The 27,476-nt window shown below is 43.2% G+C and overlaps 1 protein-coding gene across 2 annotated transcripts; it reads left to right on the top strand.

Annotated features, from left to right (window-relative positions):
* polr2b (RNA polymerase II subunit B) lies at window positions 1-27,476 on the top strand. Of its 2 annotated transcripts, XM_031759223.2 has the most exons (26): window positions 1-123; window positions 1,980-2,052; window positions 5,337-5,414; window positions 6,963-7,113; window positions 7,491-7,603; window positions 7,687-7,906; window positions 9,167-9,325; window positions 9,505-9,669; window positions 9,749-9,945; window positions 10,033-10,152; window positions 10,308-10,494; window positions 10,595-10,738; window positions 10,824-10,963; window positions 11,044-11,155; window positions 12,375-12,529; window positions 12,626-12,824; window positions 12,917-13,085; window positions 13,161-13,257; window positions 13,330-13,424; window positions 15,260-15,510; window positions 15,584-15,673; window positions 15,856-15,963; window positions 18,237-18,350; window positions 18,429-18,589; window positions 18,695-18,890; window positions 27,258-27,476. In XM_031759223.2, the coding sequence occupies exons 1-26, from the start codon at window positions 105-107 to the stop codon at window positions 27,345-27,347; spliced, it is 3,603 nt and encodes a 1,200-aa protein (XP_031615083.1). In that variant the 5' UTR covers window positions 1-104; the 3' UTR covers window positions 27,348-27,476. The 2 variants fall into 2 exon arrangements, with proteins under 2 accessions (XP_031615083.1, XP_031615084.1); XM_031759224.2 differs by lacking the exon at window positions 5,337-5,414.

Below are 27,476 nucleotides of genomic sequence, written 5' to 3'. Positions count from 1 at the left end.
CTATTACTAACAAAGAAGAACAAAGCGGAAGTGATCTGCGTTTCCGGGGCGCGCGGTGATCGCATCGTTTTGTGGTTGTTGTTTTAAGTTTTCAGGAGATAAACATGTATGACCAGGATGAAGGTGAGCTACACAGCTGTAAAACTTTATTACGTCACATGGTGGATAATTTTATTTGCATTTATTTGGTAATTTTATTAACAGGACGTGACAGAGGAGCTAACCCGTGCTACAGCTAACCATTTTAGTAATTTCTGAGAGAACAAAAGCTAGTATCACTCATCCAAACAAACACCTGTCACACAGGTACGCGTCGGCCTCACGCAGATCACGAGCCTCACCTGAATCGTGTGCTAACAGCAGCTAAAAGCAGCGGGGCTTTGTGTGAGCTAACAGGCTAAATGCTGCTAACGCACGAGGACCCTTTATTTAACTTGATTATCGCTGCAGACGTTTACACTCAGTGTTACTGTGACTCTACACCCACAAATACTGCAATATATAAACAGTACCACAGTATAAAAGCGAACACTTATATTATGTGTAAATACTGCAGTATAAAAACAGTGTACAATCCGCCATATTTACACTGTATAAACACTGCATAAAGAAAGCTCTACCGTGATCAGAGATTGATCAGCGATGGAAGTAAATATTGACCACAAGATACTTGACCGATCTATCTTTAAGTTAAAGGTGAGAGGTCATTACCCAGTTTCTCAGGGAGGCAAAGCTACAGGCAGCAGGTCAGTTCCTCCTGTCTTCTCCTCCTTATCTCCTTTTAACCTGTAAAGGTCATGAAATGAAAGAGATGATGAGAAAAATAGACGTGTGCTGTGCTGAGACACACTAGTCTCCTTAATTACGTGAGGCTGAAGGGCTGCCGTGTTAAAACTACAAAGTGCAGAAGATGGACTACAAAATGTCTTCCTTCATCACGGGTGTTTTACAGGTTGTGATAATGAAAATGTCCCTTCAAAGACAGGACAGGATGTCTGCAGCAGCTCAAAACACTCAGCTGTCTTTATCCTGGAATAACTGAAGAGGTTTAGGACTCAAAGTCAGGGACAAAGTGTTTTTGCAGTAGACTAACAACACAAGTATTTGTAAGAGGTTCCTTTCAAGAGCAGAATATTTAAATGAGCCACAATAACAGGATTTGTTTCACAAACTCTAACTCTGAGTAAACAGTTTGTTAAGCAGAGTGTAATAGCTGATTTGCTACTTTATGATTCATTTGAATGAGGGGGATGAGAGAGTTTGTAATCAGCTCAAAGCTGTGAGAGCAGGTCCAAGACTCCTCACTTAAGTGTTTCAAAAGCCAAGCTTGGATTTTATGAAACAGTTGTTTGAGCTCACAGGGAGCGTCATCTGTAGTGTGACAAATGAAAGTGAAGTGTCTGTCAGACTGCAGCTGTTAATTCGATTCTGTGTGGGCTGGAAAACGCTGAACGTTGGATTTAGCCATGTGTCACCTCCATGACTCGTGATCTGACAGTAAATCATCACCATCGTGCGGTCAGCAGTTTGGAATCAGCTCTCTGATGAACCCTGCGGCTCAGTCTTCAGGACCTCACACAGTCCATATCGACAGAGTTCTCCTGATATCACCAGCTTCAGGCTGTGTGCTGCATTTGCCTGCACTCAGACAGGAAGTGATGTCATTATACTCGACTCACACAAACAGGAAGTTTACTTAACAGATCAGATGTGTTGCTTCTGATTGATCAGTTTGCGTGATCAGAACCAGTGAGTTAAAAACAGAACGATCAATAACTTTCCTGTGAGATTGTCATCTGTTTTTATTGATGTATCTGATCAATTCACCAGTTGTTTAAACTGATCATTAAACTCTATGTGCAGTTATCTGTGAACAGGAAGTAACCTGAACCGACAATCTGTCATTGATTGATCGGTGAAGCTTCTACGTCTCAGTATGTGTATTGCTCATGTATATTGATCCCTGCTGTCTCTGTCAGATAATCAGTATGATGAAGATGATGATGAGATCACTCCTGACCTGTGGCAGGAAGCGTGCTGGATCGTCATCAGGTAAACTCACCTGTGTGTCCTTGTGGAGATGTAGTGATCATCTGTTCTTACAGGAAAAATATTATGGTGAGTCCACACAAAGCGCGGACCGGACGGCACGTACACGGACCCGCCATCGGTGTTCAAAGCTGACAGCTCAAAGGTCTCAGATGCTGCAGGTTTTGTCTCTCTGAACGAGCAGCAAAATAAGATCAAACTATGTTTCTCGTTTGATAAACATCATCATTAATTCCCTCTGACTTTGGCTAGTTTTCCATCTCAGATCTTTGTTTTTTGCATTATTCACCCACCAGCAATGTTCCCTTTAAGCTGCGCGCGTGCGCAATTGCGCACTGCTGGCACGGTCTCTGCGCACAGAAAAAAATCTAACCTGAATTGAAATTAAAATTTTAACAATTCTGTTTTGCAGTGTTAGTCAGTCAGTGACTGGCTGCTCCCGTATGGGATTAGAACGATGCCACCTTATCCCACAGTCCAGCCAATAATGCGATTCACATTCGTATATACGCAGCTAGAGCTGGGCGATAAAACGATAACGATATGTATTGCGAAATAACTTTTTCTCGATAGAAAAATTAAACTATTGCGATAGGCCTCATCTCTCTTGTCCTCTTAAAAAAAAAAAAAAAAAAAAGAACAGCCAATCAAAATTAAGTAGCGCAGAGCCGAACCAATCACAGCCGCAGCGTCACGTCACGTGACTTGTTACGTACAGCACAAGTGCCAAGGCGCACGTGTATTTGTTTGGGAAGCAGCCAGCCGGGCTGCCCAGGTAATGAAGGAAATGAGTGTCCGACTAGAGAAAAATCAACCGAGAGCGTGAGCGAAGGTTACCGAAGAAAAAACCGATGATGGTTCCAATGCCGGAGAGCTTGTCGAACGGAAGGGCCATAGAAGTTTCGTAGTGTGAAGGTATTTCGGCTATTTCAAGTCTGACAAAAAACAGAGTAGCGCGCACTGTAAATTGTGCCGAAAGCAAGTCTGGAAATACAATAAACCGGTGCATGCTCAATCTCTGACTGAAAGCGCTAATTCGTCATTCGGCTTTTGTCAGACTAAAGTCACTGTTAAAACTGTTTGAAAAGCTAAGCTATACAACAAGGAGAGATTGAGAATTTCCTTTTAGTTCTCAGTTTATTTGATATTGACAAAAGTTAGTCAATTTTGTCTGTTCTTCTGTAAAACGAACTAAGATTTATTTTTAGAATTAAAATTTTGTTTCTAAGTGGAATGGACAATTTAGTCTGTTTTGTTTGTTTTATTTTGAAATTTAAACGCTACCTTTTGTGTAGTTTGCAATATTTGCCTTTATTTATCTGAAACTGAGTCTAATGTTCCTTAAGTACATCTACCCTGTTGAACTTATTATGGGAAATAAATATTTAAATCAAAACAAGCTGCTGATTATTTCACATTTTACTTGTGAGCAACGGCACATTTAAATCTTACAAATATAGTTATTTGGCTTATATCGTGATATATATCGTTATCGCCTGAAATGAAAAAAACATATCGTGATATGAAAAAAATCTTATATCGCCCAGCTCTATACGCAGCTAATCAACGTCGCTGACAGGCTATGACAGCGTCCTTATGTGCCGACACCGGAGTTTTAGCGAGCAAAGCGGCGTGGCTGATGTGGAGTGACGCCACATTAATGACAACGTGTACAACCATTGGAGATGTGAGCAGGACAGACGGAACAATTGACGGAAAAAGTGTGGACTTTATACCAGTTTTTAAATTGTGTTGATCGGCCACGTAAAACCAGAGTTATGATAAAAAATATCTGCAATGTTTGGTTTTCTTCCTGAATACTATCGTTGTTTATATTTACTGCGGGAAGAAACGGTAAAAACGGCGTTTTATAAGGAAAACGCTCGAAAGCGCTCTCCGCCTGTGAGCAAAAACAACACCAAAAAACCCCCCACCCCTTCCTATTGGTGGAAAAAAGTACCGTGTCGACCAATCAAAAAATGATATGGCAACGTGGCATCTAGTTGTTAAGAAACGGGGGGAAGTTTTAGGAGTGACGGCGGTGTTCTGAGATGTGAGAGATTTGAGACGTTTAGCGCAAATCTTGTGTAGTTAGTGTGTAGTTAGTGTGTAGTGTAGTCAATAGTTTTGTTGTGTGTGTCAGAACAATGAGGCGACTGCTGAATGTTACAGGTGTTACAGCAGTGATACATCTCCTGTTGTCAGGCCTGCAGGTATCAGGCTGTTGTTCTCCTTTATCTCATAGTGGACAGAAATTATTTTTTGGAGTGGCACAAATAATTTGTGTGGCATCAGATTTGATGCAGAACAGCTGATTGTTCTGTAAATAGTTTGAAATGTTTATTTAAAAAAAACGCCTTGGCTGCATTTTTAGGTAAACAGCTGCAAAAAACTTTGTTGTTTGCAAAACTGAGTAACTTTTTTGAAGAAGTAACTATATAATTAATTGCCCAACATTGGTCATTATATCCTGTATTTGGCAGACAGAGTTACAGGACTCTCTCCCAGACCACAGACTCATAATACAAGTCAGAGCTTTATAAAAAAAGAAAAGTTTTGTTTTCAAAATTGGAGTTCAAGTTAGTTTTACTTCCAATAGTGTTAACATACTACACAGGTCATGAACAAGATTTTTTTTAAAATTTCATTGTAAGTGGGCTAAAGCAGTTAATTAAAAGTAGTCTAACATAAATGTAAATGCTGTAATTTGATTATTTTAATAAACCATGTAACTTGGATGGATTAGATGCTGGCGTGACCACAGTGCACACGTCTGATGTCGCTCACAGTGGTCCAAGGGATCCCTCAGGGAGTTTGTGTGTTTGCTCAGACACATGAAAAATTAGAGGGAACATTGCTCACCAGTCTATCGTTTTTTACAGCGCTAGCGGCTGCTCTGTTAGGTTTTTTTGGGTTTTTTGCAAGCAGCCGTTTTAACGCCATGCAGCCTCAGGTTTTTGGCCTGCTTGGATGTTCTATCAAAAATTTGTGCTTTGTTGTGTATCTGACAAACGAAAGCCAAACCAGTAACGCACCACTGAAGTTGCAGCATTTTTACAAACCAATTCTGGTTCATCTGTTTCATTTAACGATCCACTTTCGCCCTTCTCATTCTCCGTCGCTGCCATGCTTTTTCCACCATTTGCGTATGAAAACAAAGGCACTGCGCATGCGCATTAAAAATCACTAATGATTAAATGCAGAGAAGTGTATAAACACATGGTGAGTGAATAACAAACAATGGGTGTCATGTGATGATTTTCACATCACTTCCTGTGTCGTTACAGACGATCTTTGTGGCGTGTCGGTCTTTTGCTAACCTGGCAGATTGCGCTGCAGCAGTCCCAGCTGGTTTGTAGACACAAGTATGCGAACGTGCCATTTTTCCCCGCTATTTTAATGATAATCCTGCACAGAAGGTCAGAGACAGACTCACACACACATGGAGATGTTGCAACTGTTTGAAGATTTGAGTTTGTGGAAAGAATTTTGCAAAAACACATTTGACAAAGTCTCTGCTTCCAGTTTTGACTTCTTCTCCTCCTCATCAGGGTGTATGATGCAATATTGTCTGAGTGGCGACACCTATAGCTTTGGAGAATACTGCAGCGCCTTCCTGCGCCTTAACAGCAGGTAGAAAAGGTTGCATCTGACACAGGGGTTAGTGAAGCCACCACTGCAGGGGGGATATATTGGCACCTTAATTATTTACACCACAATTTTGTGCTTTGGTGCTTCATCTAAACTCTGCAGCACTTATTTGTCACACCAAATATACCTGATCCAGGAGATAAAATACTGTAAGAACCTTTTCCACTCCCTTAATAATGTCAGAAAGCCTTCCAAGAAGACAGAATATAGACAATTTTATTTTATGTCTTTGTTGAGCTTGCATGTTTACCTTATTTTATTAGAGTGTGACCTTTTTAAATTTTAATATTGCACAATTACAATCAAAGAGTTAATTTTTTGTCAGCTGTTATATGCAGTAAACTATTTAAAAACCCTGCAGTTGCTGAAATGGAAACCAATGAGCAGCTCAAATTGAAAATTCTTGTTTTTCCCTCTTTTGAGTATTTATTATTGCTCATTTATAAGACAAAGTTCTTTCTTATCTGATTACTTGATTAATCGGTGAAATAACCAACAGAATACCGGATTAGTAAAATAATCCATAGCTGCAGCCCTAATCCAGAGTAAGAGTCTGGTTAGATCCTATATATCTACGATTGCATGTTCTCCCCGTGTTTGCGTGGGTTCTCTCTGGGTACTCCAGCTAGTGGGGACAGGTTAACTGGAAATTCTAAATTGTCCGTATGTGTGAATGGTTGTCTGTGTCTATGTGTCAGCCCTGCGACAGACTGGCGACCTGTCTAGGGTGTACCCTGCCTCTTGCCCTAAGACAGCTGGGATAGGCGCCGCCATCGTGGACCCTGAAAGGGATAAGCGTGTGTTATTTGGCTTCATGGATAGATAGAGTTAGGCGTATCGAACGCTGCACTGAGGTCTAGCAGGACAAGCACAGAGATAAGTCAGAGGCTATAAGAAGATCTGTTGCCACAAATCTGAAACTGAAGTAAATGATCATCTGCTCTGTAGAACAGTTCATGTGTCTGCCATTTTGAACTCAGCTGCAGGTAAGGAATCAAAGTTGTACCAACACCAGACCAGCGCTGGTCTAGTGATCGGTCCGCTGATCAACATTGAAGTATCGATCAGAGACTGGACAGGTAGACCTGCAGCTTTAATTCATTCTGATAGGTGATGTTAAGCTTGGGTCATGTGATGGCCTGACAGGGTTTTTTTTTTTTTTTACTGAGTGCAGAATCTGGCATGAGCCTGTGAGGTTCTGACAGGGCCAGCACAGTATCTCAGCTCTTATTTTGATGTCCCTCCCCCCCTCTCTCTCTCAGCTCTTATTTTGACGAGAAAGGGCTGGTGCGGCAGCAGCTAGATTCCTTCGATGAGTTCATTCAGATGTCTGTTCAGAGGATTGTGGAAGACGCTCCGCCCATCGACCTGCAGGCTGAAGCTCAGCACACCTCAGGGGAGGTGGAGGAGCCGGTGAGTAACACCAGGTGTGACTGGGAATGGGGGGGGGGGTAGCTCTGTCACATGGGGCGACGTGGCTCAAGAGTTGGCAGTTTGTCTTGTAATCGGAAGGTTGCCGGTTCGAGCCCCGGCTTGGACAGTCTCGGTCGTTGTGTCCTCGGGCAAGACACTACTGCCTACTGGTCCGGCAGCCTCGCCTCTGTCAGTGCGCCCCAGGGTGTCTGTGGCTACAATGTAGCTTGCCATCATCAGTGAGTGACTGTGTGTGTGAATGGGTGGATGACTGGATGTGTAAAGCGCTTTGGGGTCCTTAGGGACTAAGTAAAGCGCTTTACAAATACAGGCCATTTATCATTTACATCACCGACATCACTGTGTTTTTGGTGTAGCCTCGGTACCTCCTGAAGTTTGAGCAGATCTACCTGTCTAAGCCCACCCACTGGGAGAGAGATGGAGCACCATCTCCCATGATGCCCAACGAGGCGCGGCTGAGGAACCTGACGTGAGTTTGACCTCTCGCCTGTCTTTGCTGTCATTTCCTGTTCACCCCTTCTCACATCCTGTCCCATTTCACCTGCCCCTCAGGTACTCTGCGCCACTGTATGTGGACATCACAAAGACAATCATCAAGGAGGGAGAGGATCAGTTGCAGACGCAGCACCAGAAGACCTTCATTGGGAAAATTCCCATCATGCTTCGCTCCACGTACTGCCTGCTAAGTGGCCTGACTGACCGAGACCTGTGCGAGCTCAACGAGTGCCCATTGGACCCCGGAGGTTACTTCATCATCAATGGGTCAGAAAAGGTGTGCTTTGACATCATTGCGTGGCGAGCTGCTTACTCGAGAGAACGATGATTCAGCTACGCCCGCACGCCGTGTCCTGCTTACAAGCTAACAGACGCACAAGCTGTGTCCCAAAACGTCGTCTGCATCCTTCGGAGGACCCGGCCTTCGCGGTCTACGTGGGCCGGGTGCTTCGAAGACCGAGAAGGCCGGAAGTGCGAGGCTGTGAAATGGGACGGTCTAGCCTTCAGATTTGCGTCACCGCTCTCTCGGTGGAGTTTAATAAACTCTGCCGTCTGCTCCTTGCTATCTAAAATATAACAGGACACTGGAGTAAATTCTCGACCGTCTCACACTTCTGTTTAATCAGTTTTCTGTTTGACGTTTATTCAGCTGTGTGAAAATCCCGGAGGAACCCACCCGATGGATTAATAAAGTTGTATTTAATCTAATGTCTGTGAAGGTTCTCAGTCATCCAGGTCATCGTAGTCTAAGGAGCTTTCACCTTGTGAAACGTCTTCAAGCAACTCAAAGAAGTCCAGAGGCTTTTCTTTCCAAGCTCCTTAGACTATTTCATCTAATAATCTAATAACTTTGATCTCAGCCAAACCGATTTACTCCGGAACAAATAAAACACAGAAAAAAGGCAAACAATAACATTTTTAAGTTATCCGAGTGACTTATATATCATGTTTAACCTGAGTAGCGAAAAAGCGGGGGTCTGAAAACAATGAAGCCGGGAGTCCGCTGCTCTTGCCGGCTGGAGTGACCATTGAACCCCCCGGCTTGCTATCGAGCTGGTGGGTAACAGACGTCTCCGAAAACGTCGGCACACTTTTGCAAATATGTGATGTCTTGATAAACCGAGCAGATATTTGAAGTTTACACTGCTACTTTCTCGCCTGAAAACATGTTAAAAGTTTATTTTGTGACCCAGAAAGATTAATAAGAGTAATTTTAAAACTTAGTAGCGACCGCCATTGTTGGCAGCTGAAATTTGGCTGGGCCGCGCTATGAATTCTGGGATATGGTGGGCCACGAAGGACACACCCGACCCATCCTTCAAATTCGGGGAAATGAAGGACGCATTTGTCGGCCGCATTTGAAGGAGTCGATGAATTGGGACAGCCTTCGTCGCCTGGCTGTGATGTAATCGGCCTTCAAATGCGGCCTCCGGAGGATGCAGCCGACGTTTTGGGACACAGCTATATTCATGTCTTTGCATGATGCGGCACCAGTGGCATCAGGCAGCCGTGTAAACAGATGTGTCACTGTTTCCAGGTGCTGATCGCTCAGGAAAAGATGGCCACCAACACAGTGTACGTGTTTGCCAAGAAGGACTCGAAGTACGCGTACACCGCAGAGTGCCGATCCTGCCTGGAGAATTCATCCCGCCCAACCAGCACAATCTGGGTCAGCATGATGGCTCGAGGAGGGCAGGTGAGTCACCTGGAAGCAGGAAGTGAAGTGAGCACCCAAACCGGGCTGCAATTGACTGAGAAGAGCTCATAACATTGAGTTGGAGAGATGAACGATGATCTTATTTCTGTTGTTGCAAACAGAACGTTGTCTGCCAATTTACCCAGACCACTGATTATTGATTGCTGATCATCTCTCAGGGAGTGAAGAAGAGTGCCATAGGTCAGAGGATCGTCTCCACGCTTCCCTACATCCGACAGGAAGTTCCCATCATCATCGTGTTCCGGGCACTGGGCTTCGTATCGGACAGAGACATCCTGGAACATATCATTTATGACTTTGATGACCCTGAGATGATGGAGATGGTCAGTCTGCAACGCATTGATGATTTTTTTTTGATTGTCTCAGTCTGCAGGTAGTAACTGTTAACCCTGCCTACTTCAGGTGAAGCCCTCTCTGGACGAAGCTTTTGTGATCCAGGAGCAGAACGTGGCGTTGAACTTCATTGGCTCACGAGGCGCAAAACCCGGTGTGACGAAGGAGCGGCGGATTAAATACGCAAAGGAAGTCCTGCAAAAGGAGATGCTGCCACATGTCGGCGTAAGCGATTTCTGCGAGACCAAGAAGGCCTACTTCTTAGGGTGAGTCACACCTGAGGCTGACTGTCGCACCTGAGGCTGACCTGAGTCACACACTTGACAGGAATCCTTCTGTGTTTGTGTTTTCAGGTATATGGTGCACAGGTTGCTGCTCGCCGCTCTCGGCAGGCGGGAACTGGATGACAGAGATCACTATGGCAACAAGAGGCTGGACCTCGCCGGGCCATTACTGGCCTTCCTGTTCCGAGGGTGAAGACTCTGTTGTTACCTCTGACCATGCAGATTTTGTGTACACGCAGGTTCTGTTACTCAAAGAAAGCTTTCCAGTGTGACGCTGTTATTGTTGGAACTCGCAATCTGATTGGATGAAGGAATGACATCGTTCTTCTTCTTCTCCTCATCAGCATGTTTAAAAACCTGCTGAAGGAAATCAGGATCTATGCTCAGAAGTTCATCGACCGCGGGAAGGATTTCAACCTAGAGCTCGCCATTAAGACGCGTATCATCTCTGACGGGCTCAAGTACTCTCTTGCCACAGGTAACTGGGGCGACGTGAAGAAGGCTCACCAGGCCCGAGCCGGCGTGTCACAGGTAAGCTTACCTGTAAACTGGTGCTCACTCTGAAATACAAATGAGAGCCTGACACCTGCCGCTCTGCCTCCACTGATGCTCATCATTTTTGTGTTCACAGGTGTTGAACCGTCTCACCTTCGCATCCACACTGTCTCACCTGCGCCGGGTCAACTCTCCTATCGGTCGAGATGGAAAACTGGCGAAACCTCGACAGTTGCACAACACGCTGTGGGGGATGGTGTGTCCGGCCGAGACGCCCGAGGTAACGCTTACCTGGCAAGTTGTAAGATTGGTTCACCTTTAACACAGCGATCCGGCGTATTGATTGTGGAGTTGATGGTTTGCAGGGTCACGCTGTGGGGCTGGTGAAGAACTTGGCCCTGATGGCCTACATCTCTGTGGGCTCGCAGCCATCGCCCATCCTGGAGTTTCTGGAGGAGTGGAGCATGGAGAACCTGGAGGAGATCTCACCTGCGGCCATTGCAGAGTCAGTGACCATTTCATAGTCAGACGAGGTTATTGATTACCCTGCAGGTGTGTAATGTGTGTCCTGCTTTAACATTTTAGTGCCACTAAAATCTTTGTGAATGGCTGCTGGGTGGGAATCCACAAAGATCCAGAACAGCTGATGAATACACTGAGGAAACTCCGCAGACAGATGGACATCATCGTCTCTGAGGTAACCACCGTTGCACACATCCACACGTGACCAGTAATCAATACTGGAATGTTTACACGGTGGATGGTGACAGAAAGCATAAATCTGTTTTCTGCTCGTGAGACGTCACAAACAGTTTGATTACGGCTGCCGCTCTGCTTTACCTGATAGAACAGGTATGCTGGTTGTCTCCTCCTGCTCTCTGCTCTCCATTGGTCAGTCTCTCTGAGACTTGTAGTAATCAATAACTGTTTCCTGTTCATGCAGCCTGGATGCAATCGATTTGGCGGTGTGTTGTGTATACCGAACAGTACACTTCACCGATTTCCGTCACACATCAAAAGTAGACAGTAGGGCTGCCACGATTAGTCAACTATCAAAATCATCGACGACTAATTTAATAGTCGATGCGTCGTTTGAAGCTTTGTAAGATCCCAAAAGACGCAGGAATAAGTAGAAGGATTTAAGAGTGTAATAACGGACTGAAACAGAAGATGGCAGCACTGCATGTACAAGGATGCCAGCTGCCGTTAAACCCCGAAGAAGAAGCAGCTGTGTCCGGTATCGTAGCTGTGTCCAGGGGCTGCATCCTTAAGGGGCTGCATTTACTCAGGTTAAACATGATATATAAGTCACTCAGATAACTTAAAACTGTTATTGTTTGGTTTTTTTTCAGTGTTTTATTTGTTCCTGAGTAAATCGGTTTGGCTGAGATTAAAGTTATAGTTTTCACACAGCTGAATAAACGTCAAACAGAAAACTGATTAAACAGAAGTGTGAGACGGTCGAGAGTTTACTCCAGTGTCCTGTTATATTTTAGATAGCAAGGAGCAGACGGCCGAGTTTATTAAACTCCACCGAGACAATCTGCAAATTTCATTGAAAGTTTAATATATTATCTTCTTGTCTTTATTTTTAGTTAGCACATACCTTAAACACTTCAAGCTGTAAGCTAATGATAGTTATATAAGAGCAGATGCATGCTGGTGCAATAAGCTGTACGTTTTACATCCAATGGATGCATGATCTGATTAGTCGACTATCAAAATAATCGTCTGCAGCAGTTCTAGCAGACAGGATGTTAACACAAACCTTCAGAATTTGAGTTATTGATTGGCGGGGCAGCGCTCGGTCATTCAAACTGTTTACCTGATCAAATATTTGATGGTATTTAATTGAAGTCCTTGTTAGGCCCACCAGGCCGTTGATCAATCACTGAGCACTCGCCTGATCGTTTCAGGTGTCAATGATCAGAGACATTAGAGAGCGTGAGATCAGAATTTACACGGACGCTGGACGAATCTGCCGACCGCTGCTGATCGTCGAGAAACAGAAACTGCTGCTGAAGAGACGCCACATCGACCAGCTGAAGGAGCGCGAGTACAACAACTACAGGTGAGGCAGAATACAGACAGTTGAGATGGTGCTGAAGGTTGGCAATTGCTGCAGATGCTTCAGGTGGTGTTGACATAAATGTTCTTTGGCACTTAGCTGGCAGGACTTAGTGGCCAGCGGTGTGGTGGAGTACATAGACACCCTAGAAGAGGAGACCGTCATGCTCGCTATGACCCCAGATGACCTCCAGGAGAAAGGCGTGGCCTATTGTTCCACCTACACCCACTGTGAGATCCATCCATCTATGATCCTTGGAGTGTGCGCGTCCATCATCCCGTTCCCCGATCACAACCAGGTACTCAGACAAAACAAACTAATAAACAAGCAAACAGATAAATAAATAAGCAAGCAAACAGGAAGCTCGGGCCTGAACACGCGTGTTTTCAGTCTCCCAGGAACACGTATCAGTCCGCCATGGGGAAGCAGGCCATGGGTGTTTACATCACCAACTTCCATGTTCGAATGGACACGCTCGCTCACGTACTGTACTACCCTCAGAAACCACTCGTCACCACTCGCTCCATGGAGTACCTGCGCTTCAGGGAGCTCCCCGCAGGTATGCTCAACTGCCCACTGAGATGCTCACCTGCCCACTGAGATGCTCACATATAAAAGTTCTCACACCTTTCAGGTATCAACTCGATTGTGGCGATCGCCTCATACACCGGCTACAACCAGGAAGACTCTGTGATCATGAACAGGTCAGCTGTGGATCGAGGATTCTTCAGGTAAGTTGTTGGCTGATGCACCTGTGACCACATGTGTGTCAGGGGTATTAAAAGTGTGATTTCACCTGGCAGGTCTGTGTTCTATCGGTCATACAAAGAGCAGGAGTCTAAGAAAGGCTTTGATCAGGAGGAGATCTTTGAGAAGCCGACACGTGAAACCTGTCAAGGTGAGAACTTGGTTCAATTCAGTTTTATTTATACATCACCAAATCACAACAACAGTTGCCTCAAGGTGCTTTATATTGTAAGGTAAACCCTACAATAATACATACAGAAAAAAACAACAATCATATGACCCCCTACAGGGCTCTAGAGTGCGACCAATTTGGTCTTAGGTCGCACCAGTGCGACCAACTGTTAAAGTTAAAAAAAAAAAAAAAGTCTCTGCAACTCTGAAAGTGTCCGTGTGGTCAACAACAGGCACACATTATGCCCATATTGTGGTCTAAATCAATCAGAGATAGTCAGGGGCATTAATTAATGGCAGGACTTCTTTGAGCAGTTTTGTAGGAATGGGGTCTAAAAGACACGTTGATGGTTTGGAGGAAGTAATTATTGAAGCTAACTCAGAAAGATCAATTGGAGAAAAAGAGTCTAAATGAATATCAATGGTACTGAAAGTAGCTGTAGATAATATTACATCTGTGGGATAGCTAGCCGGGGTTCAAGGCTCACTAGAGCCGGCGAGAACAGCGAACTCCGGGCACATCATTTTCAAACCCCCGCTGTCTTTCTCTACTCAGGTTAAACATGATATATAAGTCACTCAGATAACTTAAAACTGTTATTGTTTGGCTTTTTTCAGTGTTTTATTTGTTCCTGAGTAAATCGGTTTGGCTGAGATTAAAGTTATAGTTTTCACACAGCTGAATAAACGTCAAACAGAAAACTGATTAAGCAAAGTGCGAGATTCGAGATTCAAAGTGTTTATTGTCATGTGTGCAGAAGAAATAGCTTTTCTCTGTGCAATGAAATTCTTCCTTTGCTGTCCATACAGAAGATGGTCGAGATGATCGAGAGTTTACACCAGTGTCCTGTTATATTTTAGATAGCAAGGAGCAGACGGCTGAGTTTATTAAACTCCACCGAGACAATCTGCAAATTTCATTAAAATTTAATAAACTATCATCTTGTCTTTATTTTTAGCTAGCGCAAACCTTAAACACTTCAAGCTGTAAGATAATGATAGTTACATAAGAGCAGATGCTGCTGGTGCAATAAGCTGTACGTTTTACGTCCAATGGATGCATGACTATTCGACTGTCACAATAATCGTTTATGGCAGCCCTAGTAGTGAGGAGGTGAAATTATTAACAAGATGATCGACCTCTGTTGGAGTAGCGTTCAGATAGCTGCTCTGCTCTATGTTGGTACAGGGCATTGAAGATGATAACAGTGGGTGGATCATATTCTTAAACTTACAGCGCTTTCAGAAAAACATCTACTGTGATGGGCCCTGGAAGACAATCGATTATGATTGCAGGTGTTTGACATGTCTCAAAACAAAATCAACACTTACTCTAGTGTTTATTCCCCAGTGGGTGTGTCACAGTGGGGAAAAACGTTTAGACACATAAACAGGTTGGTGGTGTACCCGGGGCTTCTGTTTAACACTATGGTCACCCAGCCATCATGTTTTCCCAGCTGCTTGGTACTGTCTGCTGGAGGAGAACTAACGGGGCCTTCCCTACCTTGGTACGCTACCAGTGGTCCTGGTCTGCAGAGCTGCAAACACTACACTACAAGTATCATTGTGAATGTAATCAACAGAGTGCGCTTTGGATAAATCATGTGAAGATGCAGTATGAAATAAGAAGTTCTCTATAAGCTTTAATTAAATTGGTTACATAGATAACCGATACAAGCTGTGCACTGGAACAGGAAGCGATACTCTACTGCAGAGGGAGCCACACCCCGTGTGCCATTTACAGAAAATCACCTTGGGTCTGACAACCGGTCAGGTTTTAGGAGGCGGGGCTAATCATATTGTAATCACTCCCAGGGATGCGACATGCCATCTATGACAAGCTGGATGACGATGGACTCATCGCACCTGGCGTCCGTGTTTCTGGCGAGGACGTGATCATTGGGAAGACGGTGACACTGCCAGAGAATGACGACGAGCTGGATAGCACGAACCGCCGCTACACGAAGAGAGACTGCAGCACGTTTCTGAGGACCAGTGAGACGGGCATCGTGGACCAGGTTATGGTGACCCTGAATCAGGAGGGCTACAAGTTCTGCAAAATCAGGGTGAGCGCACACCTGAGACACCTGAGAGGTCAGATGACACGGCCACACTCTAACAGCTTCGTGTTTCCGGCAGGTACGCTCTGTCCGAATTCCTCAGATCGGCGACAAATTCGCCAGCCGACACGGACAGAAGGGAACCTGTGGGATCCAGTACAGACAGGAGGTAATCCCAGCAGGTCACGTACCTGTCATCAGGGCACCGCTCCCCATGCACACAAAGGATTCATTAAAGTTCTATTTTTTAACAAAACAGGAAAGGAAACAGCAAAAGTGCTCAAAGTACAAAAACAATCAAAACTGAGATTTTATTTTTGAAGGATCTCATTGATTTGTTTTATTTTGAAGGACATGCCATTCACCTGTGAGGGGATCACTCCTGACATCATCATCAACCCTCACGCCATTCCGTCCAGAATGACAGTCGGCCATTTGATTGAGTGTCTGCAGGGGAAGGTAACGATCATTACACCTCAGTTTATCCATATAGTGTCAGTCACAACGACAGTCAAATTGTAGCAGATCTTTAATTAATTTATAACAACTGATCTTTAAGGTAAAGAAGTCTAACTCTGTGACAAAGTGCAAGGTTTTTGTCATAATAAGGCTTTTATTTTGACAGTTGTGGTAGCATGTGTCTTCCTGAAAAGATTCCTGAAAGCTGTTAGCTCAAGCTACTCTGCAACCCTGTGCTAGCTTTAAAGCCCAATTTCAGATCTCTTGCTTCTCTTACCTGGCGACAGGTGAATGAAGAGTTTGGGTTATTTCACACCTTTCATTTCGACACTGTGGGGATCAGCTGCTAGCTGCTGAAGCCTTCTGCACTATCAGAGGTTCAGGTACCCAAGTACACTTTTGCTTCACCGTAAAGACTCATCTGAGCACCAGGTGTGGAGTTTTGAAGCTAACGCTGCTCATTTGGATGTGGAGGACTGAAGATGGTGTGCAGTTAAAATAAACACCTGTGCACTCGTGGGCCTCATAATTAGAAATCTCTGCAAGAACGATTGAAAAGAACGTATGAAACGACACGACGCCATGAAAGCGTGAATAAAGTGTTTGCTACTGATGTTAGCAGCTCTGTGTTTAAGTAAAATCTCTTGATGTTGGGCAGAAAATGAAGTGAAGTGCACACATACAGTCGTGGCCAAAAGTTTTGAGAATGACACGAATATTAGCTTTCACAAAGTTTGCTGCTTCAGTGTTTTTGGATCTTTGTGTCAGTTGTTTCTGTGATGTATTGAAGTATAATTACAAGCACTTAAGTTTCAAATGCTTTTATTGAGAATTACATCACGTTTATGCAAAGAGTCAATATTTGCAGTGTTGGCCCTTCTTTTTCAAGACCTCTGCATGTTGCCAATCAACTTCTGGGCCAAATCCTAACTGATGGCAACCCATTCTGTCATAATCAATGCTTGGAGTTTGTCAGAATTAGTGGGTTTTGTTTGTCCACCTGCCTCTTGAGGATTGACCACAAGTTCTCAATTGGACTGAGGTCTGGGGAGTTCCCTGGCCATGGACCCAAAATGATTTGTTCCCCGAGCTACTTAGGTATCACTTTGGCCTTATGGCATGGTGATCCATCGTGCTGGAAAATGCATTGTTCCTCATCAGACTGTTCTTGGATGGTTGGAAGAAGTTGCTTTCAGAGGATGTTTTGGCACCATTCTTTATTCATGGCTGTTTTTGGCAAAATTGTGAGCGAGCCCACTCCCTTGGATGAGAAGCAGCCCCACACATGAATGGTCTCAGGATGCTTTACTGTTGGCATGAGACAGGACTGATGGTAGCGCTCACCTTTTCTTCTCCGGACAAGCCTTTTTCCAGATGCCCCAAACAATCGGAAAGGGGCTTCATCAGAGAAAATGACTTTATCCCACTCCTCAGCAGTCCACTCGCTGTACTCTTTGCAGAATATCAGTTTGTCCCTGATGGGTTTTTTTGGAGAGAAGTGGCTTCTTTGCTGCCCTTCTTGACAACAGGCCATCTGCCAAAAGTCTTCGCCTCACTGTGCGTACAGATGCGCTCACACCAGCCTGCTACCATTCCTGAGCAAGCTCTGCACTGGTGGCACTCTGATACCGCAGCTGAATCATCTTTAGGAGGCGGTCCTGGTGCTTGCTGGACTTTCTTGAGCGCCCTGAAGCCGTCTTCACAATAATTGAACCTCTTTCCTTGAAGTTCTTGATGATCTGATAAATGGTTGATTTAGGTGCTGTCTTAGTAGCAGCAACATCCTTGCCTGTGAAGCCATTTTTATGCAACACAATGATGTGTTTCCTTGCAGGTAACCATGTTTAATAGGAAGAACAACGATTTCAAGCATCACCCTCCTTTTAATGCATCCAGTCTGCTCGTCAACATTCTCACCTGAGTTGATGAGAACATTATTGAAATGATCTCAGCAGGTCCCTTTATGACATGAAATGCTGAATGATGAAATGCAGTGGAAATTTTTGAGATTAAGTTCATTTTCATGGCAAAGAAGGATTTTGCAATTCATCTGATCACTCTCCATAACATTCTAGAGTACATGGAAATTGCTATCATAAAAACTGAAGCAGCAAACTTTGTGAAAACCAGTATTTGTGTTATTCTCAAAACATTTGGCCACGACTGTAGGTGTGATGGAGCCTCATCGTTGTTGCTTTTGTTGTGTAAACAAAGATAAACATGTGCCCGAGCTTTTGACTTGCAGGCTGACAGGTGACTCGGTCTTGTTTCAGGTGTCTGCCAACAAAGGTGAGATCGGTGACGCCACGCCATTTAACGATGCCGTCAACGTGCAGAAGGTGTCAAACTTGCTGTCTGAATATGGATACCATCTCAGAGGAAATGAGGTCAGCGCAAGGTCACACTTCCTATTGGCGGAGTCTGATGGTTTTGAATATTTATATTGAGTACTGGTTTGTGATCAGGTTCTGTATAACGGCTTCACTGGGAGGAAGCTGACATCTCAGATCTTTATCGGCCCGACATATTACCAGCGCCTGAAGCACATGGTGGACGATAAGATCCACTCGAGAGCCCGCGGCCCGGTCCAGATCCTCAACCGACAACCCATGGAGGGGCGCTCACGGTGAGTAACGCACCTGTCCGTGGCTGCGCATGTCTGCGCCCGGCATCAGCCTGCCTGTGCTCAGTAAATAAAGATTAATGTCTGATCTCGTCCATCCATCCTCAGTGATGGTGGTTTGCGGTTTGGCGAGATGGAGCGTGACTGTCAGATTGCTCACGGAGCAGCTCAGTTCCTGAGGGAGCGTCTGTTCGAGGCGTCTGATCCCTACCAGGTGCACGTTTGTAACCTGTGCGGACTGATGGCCATCGCCAACACGCGGACACACACGTACGAATGTCGTGGTTGCCGCAACAAAACCCAGGTAAGCATGATCAATATTAAGTCCATCAAGGTTTCTGGCACAGCTTCAGCTGGATCTGAAGTTTTTGGAGAACGTAAAGTTTGAAGAAGCTACAGGAACAGACTAATAAGCTTTTATAGAGGAAGTAGCACGAGATGCGCTGAATGCTGCGGCAAACACTTTGTTGAGCAACCTGTCTCAGACTTGTGTTGATCTGTCCATGGCGCTCTGCCTATACTTTTTTTTTTTAAATGGCTGCTTGTGTCTCCATGTGTACTGTCTTTCTGCATTTCTACCAGTCGTGTAAATTCATGTGACACTTTGCTGCGGGTAGAGGTCATCAGCATGCGTGTTTGCCCTGCGTTGTGCTTTGTGTGACACAACAGAAAGCAGCCATGGTACCATAGAAATGCTGTTTAAGTGCTTGATTTAGACATAACGATTGGTTCTTACCATGTGTCTAGATGCGCAGCCGGTATCTCATTGGTGGATACATATGTTGGATTTATTGATTGGCTGCTTTATAGAGAGATCTGCAATGACCCTGATGAGACCACAGCTACAGGGTCTCAGTTGAGTAGTTTACAGTTTAATAGGTTCTTCAGTTAATTAAGTTGTTCATACTGAAAGTGTTGCCAGACCTTTAACCTTTGCTTTACTGTAAATGGCCTGTATTTGTATAGCGCTTTACTTAGTCCCTATGAACCCCACTACATCCAGTCATCCACCCGTTCACACACACATTCACACACTGGTGATGGCAAGCTACATTGTAACCACAGCCACCCTGGGGCGCACTGACAGAGGCGAGGCTGCCGGACACTGGCGCCACCGGGCCCTCTGACCACCACCAGTAGGCAACGGGTGAAGTGTCTTGCCCAAGGACACAACGACTGAGACTGTCGGATAGGACTGGGCGATATGACCCAAAATTCATATCTCGATATTCTTTAGCTGGATGGCGATATACGATATATATCTCGATATTTTTTAAAGCCATAAAGTGAGAACAAAAAGAGAGTTCTTAATCAAAGCTGTGTCTCAGCTTTCACACAGGCACTTTTATTAACATACAGCGCAGATGTACAAGAAAAAATTACTCCGAAATAAATTATCAGCATTTATTAAATACAGGGTTCGTACGGGTGCTTGAAATCCTTGAAAATGCTTGAATTCTAATGTCATCTTTGCAAGGTTTGAAAAGTGCTTGAATTTCAGATGTGGTGCTTAAAAGTGCTTGAAAATGTAACTGTATTTCATTCACAGTAAATAGCTATCTGATTGAATTGTTTTCTTATCAGATAGAGAAATAAAATGAGTCGCAAAAGCAAAATTTCCCCGCCTGGGCTGCCTTGCGCCTGTTTCAATATAGACCCGCCTCCCTCGGACAGTCGGGGATGAGTGCGCTAACATACCGTACCTGTAGGTTGCTGTTTTAATGAGTGCTTGATGGAAAACAACAATGGCGGAGTTTGCGTTCTCTAGTCGCATGATAGGTGAGTGATAGTAAATAATTTTCCAGTACGTGTACGTTACACATGCTATTTTTTTAAATGATGATTATTATTTTGCTAGCTATCAAACTCGCTGGAGAAATGATTGAAATGCACTGAGTGTGATACAGTATGGCAGCGCTATTACGGAATATGCTGTGAACTTAGCTAACATTACTTAGCAGTAATATGAGTTAATTTACTCAAGTGAAAGCTTTAAACATTAGCCCGATACATAACTAGCTAACTTAAGGCTTTCTGATTAACCCTCTGTGGTTGACGGACCCAGAGTCTCCATTTCAACTTGGGTCGAACGTGCGGACTTCAAACTATATACCAGTTTTTAAATTGTGTTGATAGGTCACGTAAAACCGATGTTTTTTGGGGGGGGGGTTCTGAATAAAACAGTGGCGTTTACTCCGGGAAGAAACGGTAAAAACGGTGTTTTTTATGGAGAGCGCTAGCAAACACGCTTTGCTTGTGAGTGAAAAAAGTAAAAACACTCCTTCCCTAGGGCTGTTCGATATAACGATATATATCGGATGACAATATAAAAACGTCTATCGTTTCATTTTACGCTATCGTTTGTTTCGTGGTGTCGCAAAATAAACTATTTACAGCAATATTTTTTCATTATTTTGATGGTCACTGTAGTGGCTATATTAATTTCCTAAAGTTCTCTCTTTCTCTTATATTTAATATAACCACATTACAGACGGAAAAGCGCTTGTTTTTATGCGTTGTCGTTAGCAACAACGACGGTAAAACCACCTCGTGTCCGCTTGTTTATTTTCCACATAAACCTTTCACAATAAAGCTCAAGATCCTGTTGAGGCTTTTCAAAATAAACTGAATCACGTGAAAGATGCAGAGTATTTATGGATGAGAAGCAAAAAAGAGCCGCCAGGTGCTAAAAAATAAACCTTAGACTCAAACGTTAGAACAGGCTTTTCCCCGCAGCACGCTGTGTAATAAATACTCACAAAGAAAATGGCGGCCGTTACAACCTATGTCTAAAAATGTATCGTTTCATGCATCGGTTAAAACACTCGACTCCAGGTACGCGACGCCCAGCTGGAAACACTTCACGCAAGTCGAGCTGCCTGACATTCACAGAATTTACAGAAAATGTTACATTTTTGTGATTTATATCATTATCGGACGATAGATGTCTTAATATCGGGATATGAGATTTTGGTCATATCGCACAGCCCTATCCTTCCCTATTGGTGGAAAAATGTACCATGTCGACCAATCAAAAAATGATACGGCAACATGTGGTATTTGGTTGTTGGGAAGAGAGAGAGAGCGAGTGAGCGAAAAAGAGAGAGAGTTTTGATACGTGAGAGATTTGTGATGTTTATCATGTTTGGAGTCTCAAGTTAGTGTGTTTTCTTGTGTAGTTAGTGTGTAGTGTAGTCGTTTTGTTTTGTTTTGTGTGTCAGTTCTACTAGTGAACGTCACAGTTGCTGCAACTGTGTGCTGGAAAAGCTTAAAAAGGGACCTTGAAAGTGCTTAAAATGTGCTTGAATTTGACCCTGAAAAAAGCGTACGAACCCTGAATATCCCTTTAAGTTAGGGAGGGCCAGTCCGCCATGATCTCTATCAATTTGAAGGGTTTTGAATTTTATCCATGGTCCAGCTCCTGCCCATATAAAGTGTGATATTAACTTGTCCCAGGTGTTGAATTGAACATCTGGGATTTTAATGGGAAGAGCCATAAAGAGATATAAGAATCTGGACAACAGATTCATCTTCACAATCTCTATTCTTGTACTAAAGTCCGGAATCAGTGAAGACCAGCGAGTTGTGTCCTCCTGAATTGAGTTCAGCAGATTATCAAAGTTCAGGACTTGTGTTTTAGTAATATTTAAATTATAACCCGACAGGGCCCCAAACGCTTTCAGAGTTGACATGAGCTCAGGGAGTGACATATCAGGATTCTGGAGGTATGTAATGATATCGTTGGCAAAAAGAGCAATTACCTGTTCAGTATTGGATATGGTAATGCCTTTTAACTGGGTTCTGTCTTATTGCCTGGGCTAAAGGCTCAATAAACAAAGTGAAGAGCGAGGGGCTGAGCCCGCAGCCTTGCCGGGTGGCTCTATTCAATTGAAAACTAGAGGATAGATGTCCATTGATCTTTAACCTGGCCACTGGGTTACTGTATAATGATTGTATACATTTAATGAACTTGTTGTTGAATCCTAGACACTCTAGTACCTTATAAAGAAAGGGCCAGCTGACCCGGTCAAAAGCTTTTTCTGCGTCTAGGCTTACTAATGCCATACTCAGTTTCTGATTCTTTGCTTCTTCTATAATATGAAGCGTTCTTCTGATACTGTCATGTGTTTGACGGCCTTTTATGATGCCTGTGTGATCTTCATGTATTAAGTCCAGCAAATTGACTTCTAGTCTTTTAGAGATTATCGAGGTAAATAATTTATAGTCTACATTCAAAATAGAAATGGGGCGGTAAGATTCGCAGTATTCTTTATTTTTACCCTCTTTAGGGTAGGACAGATATTACCGCCTCATGCCAGGATGGGGGTATTTCAGCATTATCGAGGGTCCAGTTTAGTGCTGGGCGATTATGGAAAAAATGTTTATCACGATATGAATTATTTTATATCTTGATAACGATATATATCACGATATACCACCTGACCTGTGGTCATCTGGAAAGTATGCAGTCTGTAAACAGCGAGTGGAGAGCGTGCAGTCTTTGTTTTGAGTTACCGTAAAGCATGTCGCAAATCCGGGTGCACGTAAAGCAGCACCATGTCGCAAAACCACAAGACGGAGTTTCTTTGCGAAAAGTATCATTTTTTTATACTTTATTTTCTAGTGAGAAGACAACACTAATATATTTGCCACAGGCTATTTAACCCTTTAAGACCTACCATAGAACCAAGTCCGCCAGAGCTTATCTTTACATTTTACATGCTGTGGAGCCATTTGTGGGAGCATTTCAAGTTGCTATACATCAATACAACCGTTATAGCCCAAATTTTAATAATATGTATGCATTAAGTCCATAGTAACTACATAAATTGCAAAAAAGTGCAATAAACTACAAAAAAATTGAATTTTTTTTTTTTTACATATATTTCTAGTTAGAGAAATTTAAGAGGCTTATCCCTCAAAACTCTAAATACAAAAAAGTTGCACAAAATAGTTTCCCACCACGAGAAATTTAATTTCAGTGTGTTCATAGTTTTATGTTTGAGATACACTAATTTTTATATACTACAGGAAAAATGAAAATAAATATTATAATGCAAATTTGCCAAAAAAACAGCATGTGCATCAAAATAAACTATTTCCAACAGTGTAATTTGACTTCTAAGCATCCCAGAAACGATGCAGAAAAGCATAAAGTCAAACATGACTTTTAAAAACACCAACATAGGCTTTGAAGGTAAAAAAAACTACAAAAAAAAAACCTACAAAAATGACGTCACTTCCGGTTTCGGACAGGTAATGGCGGACATGCGATAGTTCGCGCTGACTTATATTCCAACGTAGGAAGTGTTATGAACAGCTGATCGGATCGGCAAAGCGTGTTTCTGGAATATTATGTTTTTGTTGCTGGAAGTGCTTTTTATGCAATTTTTGCAAAGCTATATGTGGAAGGAAACCATGACCTCGGGCAAGCTAATGGAATAAGATGCAAGTACAACTCCTACCGTTTCATATGCAAAAAATAAAATAAAATATTGCGCTACCTTACATGGTTCCAGTTCTACAGGGATTTAAAACTAGTTAGGCAAAATGGAGTGTGCCTGCTCCGACCGGTTGTAAAGGGTTAATGATATATTTTATGTAATAATTTATAAAATTAGGGTTAGAAACAATAGAAGACAAATGGCACGATAGACACTTTTCTATCGTCCACACGATATATATCGTCATATCGCCCAGCACTAGTCCAGTTAAAGGATTCGAGTTAAGTAGGGGCAAGTTCCTCTTTAAATATTTCGTACCACTCATTTGGAAATCCATCACTACCAGGGCACTTATTTGCTTTTAAGTTACTGATTGCAGTATCTAATTGTTCTCTAGTTATATGTGTGCATAAGGCTTCATTCTGTAATAATCCAAGAGAAGGAAGATCTAAAGAGGATAAATTTTGAATAATGACATTTTCTGCTATTGGAGCTGGACACGAATACAATGATTGGTAGTAGTCATTAAAAATTGTGTGAATTTCTACCGGATCATAAATCAAGTTACCGTTAGAGAGGTCCCTGATCCCAAGGACAGCATGATTTAATTCCTGCTTCCGGAGCCGCCTAGCTAGAATTTTTGTTGCTTTCGGGGATGATTCGTAAAAGGATTGCTTGCAGAATGTTAATCTCTTTTCCAATTCGTCTTGCACTAATACTTTTATCTTGTTTTTAGTTACTCTAATTTGGTTGACCAAGCTTTGATCTTTGCCGTTTTGTTGTAGTTTGATTTCTAAGTTTCTCAGATCTTTTTCGAGATCATCATATGCTGCCCTTTTAGCTTTTTTTAGATGAGCCACCCTTGAAATCAGTCTACCCCTCATCACTGCCTTAACCGTGTCCCACACCACAATCGGCTTAACCTGACCATCGTTATTATCTCCTGTGCAACTGGTTATTTCCCCCTTTAACTCCTTTATAGTAGACTCTTTATTGAGGATACCTAAGTTTAGTCTCCATATTGTAGATTTCGCAAAACTTGACAATTGAACAGATAAATAAATCATATTATGATCTGATAAATCTGAAGTACCAATCGACCACTCATCATGTCGGTCAACATCGTTCATCAGGAAGAAATCAAGTCTGGAATGAACTTGGTGCGAGAATGAGCAGTGGGTGTAATCCCTGTTTTTAGGATGGAGGGCTCTCCAAACATCGAACAGACCAGTTTCTTTCATCAAGATATTAATATCCTTTGAACTATATGTTTTTTGTCTCTTACAACCTGTCATATCCAGGGAGAAGTTAAGAATTGTATTCCAGTCTCCACCACAGAATAAAATCCCTTCGCCCACTCTAATTAAAGCATCAAAAAATGACTTAAAAAATTTTCTATCACATTCGGGAGGAATATACACATTAGCTAGTGTGATAACAATATTATTAACTCTCCCTTTGACAATTAGATATCTGCCCTCCTTGTCACCAACCTCATCAAGGAAATCAAAGTTTAATAGATTAGAAATAAGAGGTGTTACTCCTCTTTGTCTGCTATTGCTACAGGTGCTATTAAAAAAAGTGGAATATCTGGGAAATTTAAATTTAGCTTGTTCCTTTTTTGGCAAATGTGTCTCTTGTAGAAAGGCCACGTGTGAGCCATCCTTTTTCAATTTCTCCAGAACTCTTTTTTCTTTTAAGTGGATTGCCCAAACCATTAATATTCAGGGAGGCTATTTTAAAATTATCCAACATTGAACAAAGCAGCAAAAACAAGCGAAACTGGAACAGTGGCCCCCGAAAACATAGCAAAACAGATATAGGGGAAACAATAAAGAACTGACTTCTAGAGGAGACTCTTGCTCCCCAACAAGGACCCCGTTGGTGGGTCGGGGGGAAGCCTCTCAAAGTGAGAGGGCCTGGAAAGGAAAGTAACTGTGTCTATAGACATAAACACCACCATCCTAAAAGTCCCAACGTATAAGAACATAAACGCAGAACCGACTCTCCCACCTGACTGGTGAATGAAGTGAAGCCAAAAGGGAGCGGAAAGGAGCTTCCGCATTAAAACTAAACCACTGGATCTCTCTGGAAACCCTGTAGCTTATCCTTTGCTCTCATTGCCGTGACTAGACGGTTGCCTTTCCCTGATAGCCAGCCCAGAAGCTCTCGAAGTCGCGACACTGCATTCGGCTGATCTTCCTCCTCTGAAACCAAATGTTTTTCTCTTTGAGCAGCTTCTTTATGGCTGTGTATTCTTTGCGTTTTTTGACAATTTCATATGGATAATCATGGTCGAAATAGATGAAGCTGGCACCTACTTTGATTTTCTTTTTCCATGCTTTCCGTGCTCTCAGGACCATGTTGCTGAATATTCCTGAAAGTTGATGATGACAGGTCTCAGAGGTGCCCCCGGTAGGGGTTTACTTGCCAGCGAGCGATGTGCGCATTAAATTTTCATGTCAAAATCCTCCGGTATTTGCAGGTGGGTCCATGGATTATGGAACTGGGTTCGTTTCTCCCCCCTCCAACAAACTGAATAGACGAATATTGTTTCTCTGCGACCTTGATTCCAGATCAGTAATCTTTTGCTGAAGATTTTTCCATTCCTCCAGACTCGTGCACATGGCCATGGTCACCTCTTCAGCCCAGCTCTCCAGCTGGGTGATCCTGGACTCCGCCTCATCCACCCGCTCTGATAGGCACTGTATGTCCCAGGCAATGTTATCCAGCTTGCCATTAATTTCATGGCTCAGTTTGTCAATATTTTGTCTGCTGTCCTCTTGAATCTCCGCTTTTAGTTTTACTATAGCTTGGAGTATCTCCGAGTCTTTGCTAGCGGCTGCGTTGTTGCTAGCATTAGCTTGGTCCGGCTGAGAGTTAGCTTTAGTGGTCGAAGCGCTTCTATCTTGTTGTTTCGGCATATTTCCCCACTCCCTTAAGGCCTTTTAGGGGTTATAACCCTTTCGATGTTGAGTGAGTAGAAAACAATCCAAGGTAACGAGATGAGAAGGAATAACTAAAGGTAAGGTGGGAGAGCAACTCCTCGACATGACCGGTTACTCCATTGGCTAAAGCGGAAGTCCCTAGGCTTACTGTTTTTCAAGAACAGCAAAGCCAGAGTTTTATCTCAGGGTCCAACCATGTTTCAGAAAACCAGCTGAAGTGATGCTTTGGTTGTCTTTGTTCTTATGTGTTGTTTACCTCACTTTGTTTGTTGTTGTCAGATCTCTCTGGTGCGGATGCCGTACGCCTGTAAGCTTCTGTTCCAGGAGTTGATGTCAATGAGCATTGCTCCTCGTATGATGACATCATAAAGTAATCAGCCGGATGCAGAGAACATTGTGACGTTACAAGGAAGTGAAAGTCAAAGTTTAGTTGTTTTTTAGTTTTTTTTGTCTTGCTTTTTGTAAAAGTCAATAAATCAGTTCCTGATTATGTGATGA

Source organism: Oreochromis aureus, linkage group 2, assembly GCF_013358895.1.
Source record: "Oreochromis aureus strain Israel breed Guangdong linkage group 2, ZZ_aureus, whole genome shotgun sequence".
Classification (NCBI taxonomy): domain Eukaryota; kingdom Metazoa; phylum Chordata; class Actinopteri; order Cichliformes; family Cichlidae; genus Oreochromis; species Oreochromis aureus.
This window is presented reverse-complemented; position numbering and strand designations above follow the sequence as displayed.

What these genes read in the sequence shown, in the direction of transcription:
- polr2b (XM_031759223.2), top strand. An exon ending in GCGCGGCTGAGGAACCTGAC is followed by an intron (nt 7,604 to 7,686) that starts GTGAGTTTGACC and finishes CCTGCCCCTCAG; the next exon opens with GTACTCTGCGCCACTGTATG. An exon ending in AAGAAGGCCTACTTCTTAGG is followed by an intron (nt 9,946 to 10,032) that starts GTGAGTCACACC and finishes TTGTGTTTTCAG; the next exon opens with GTATATGGTGCACAGGTTGC.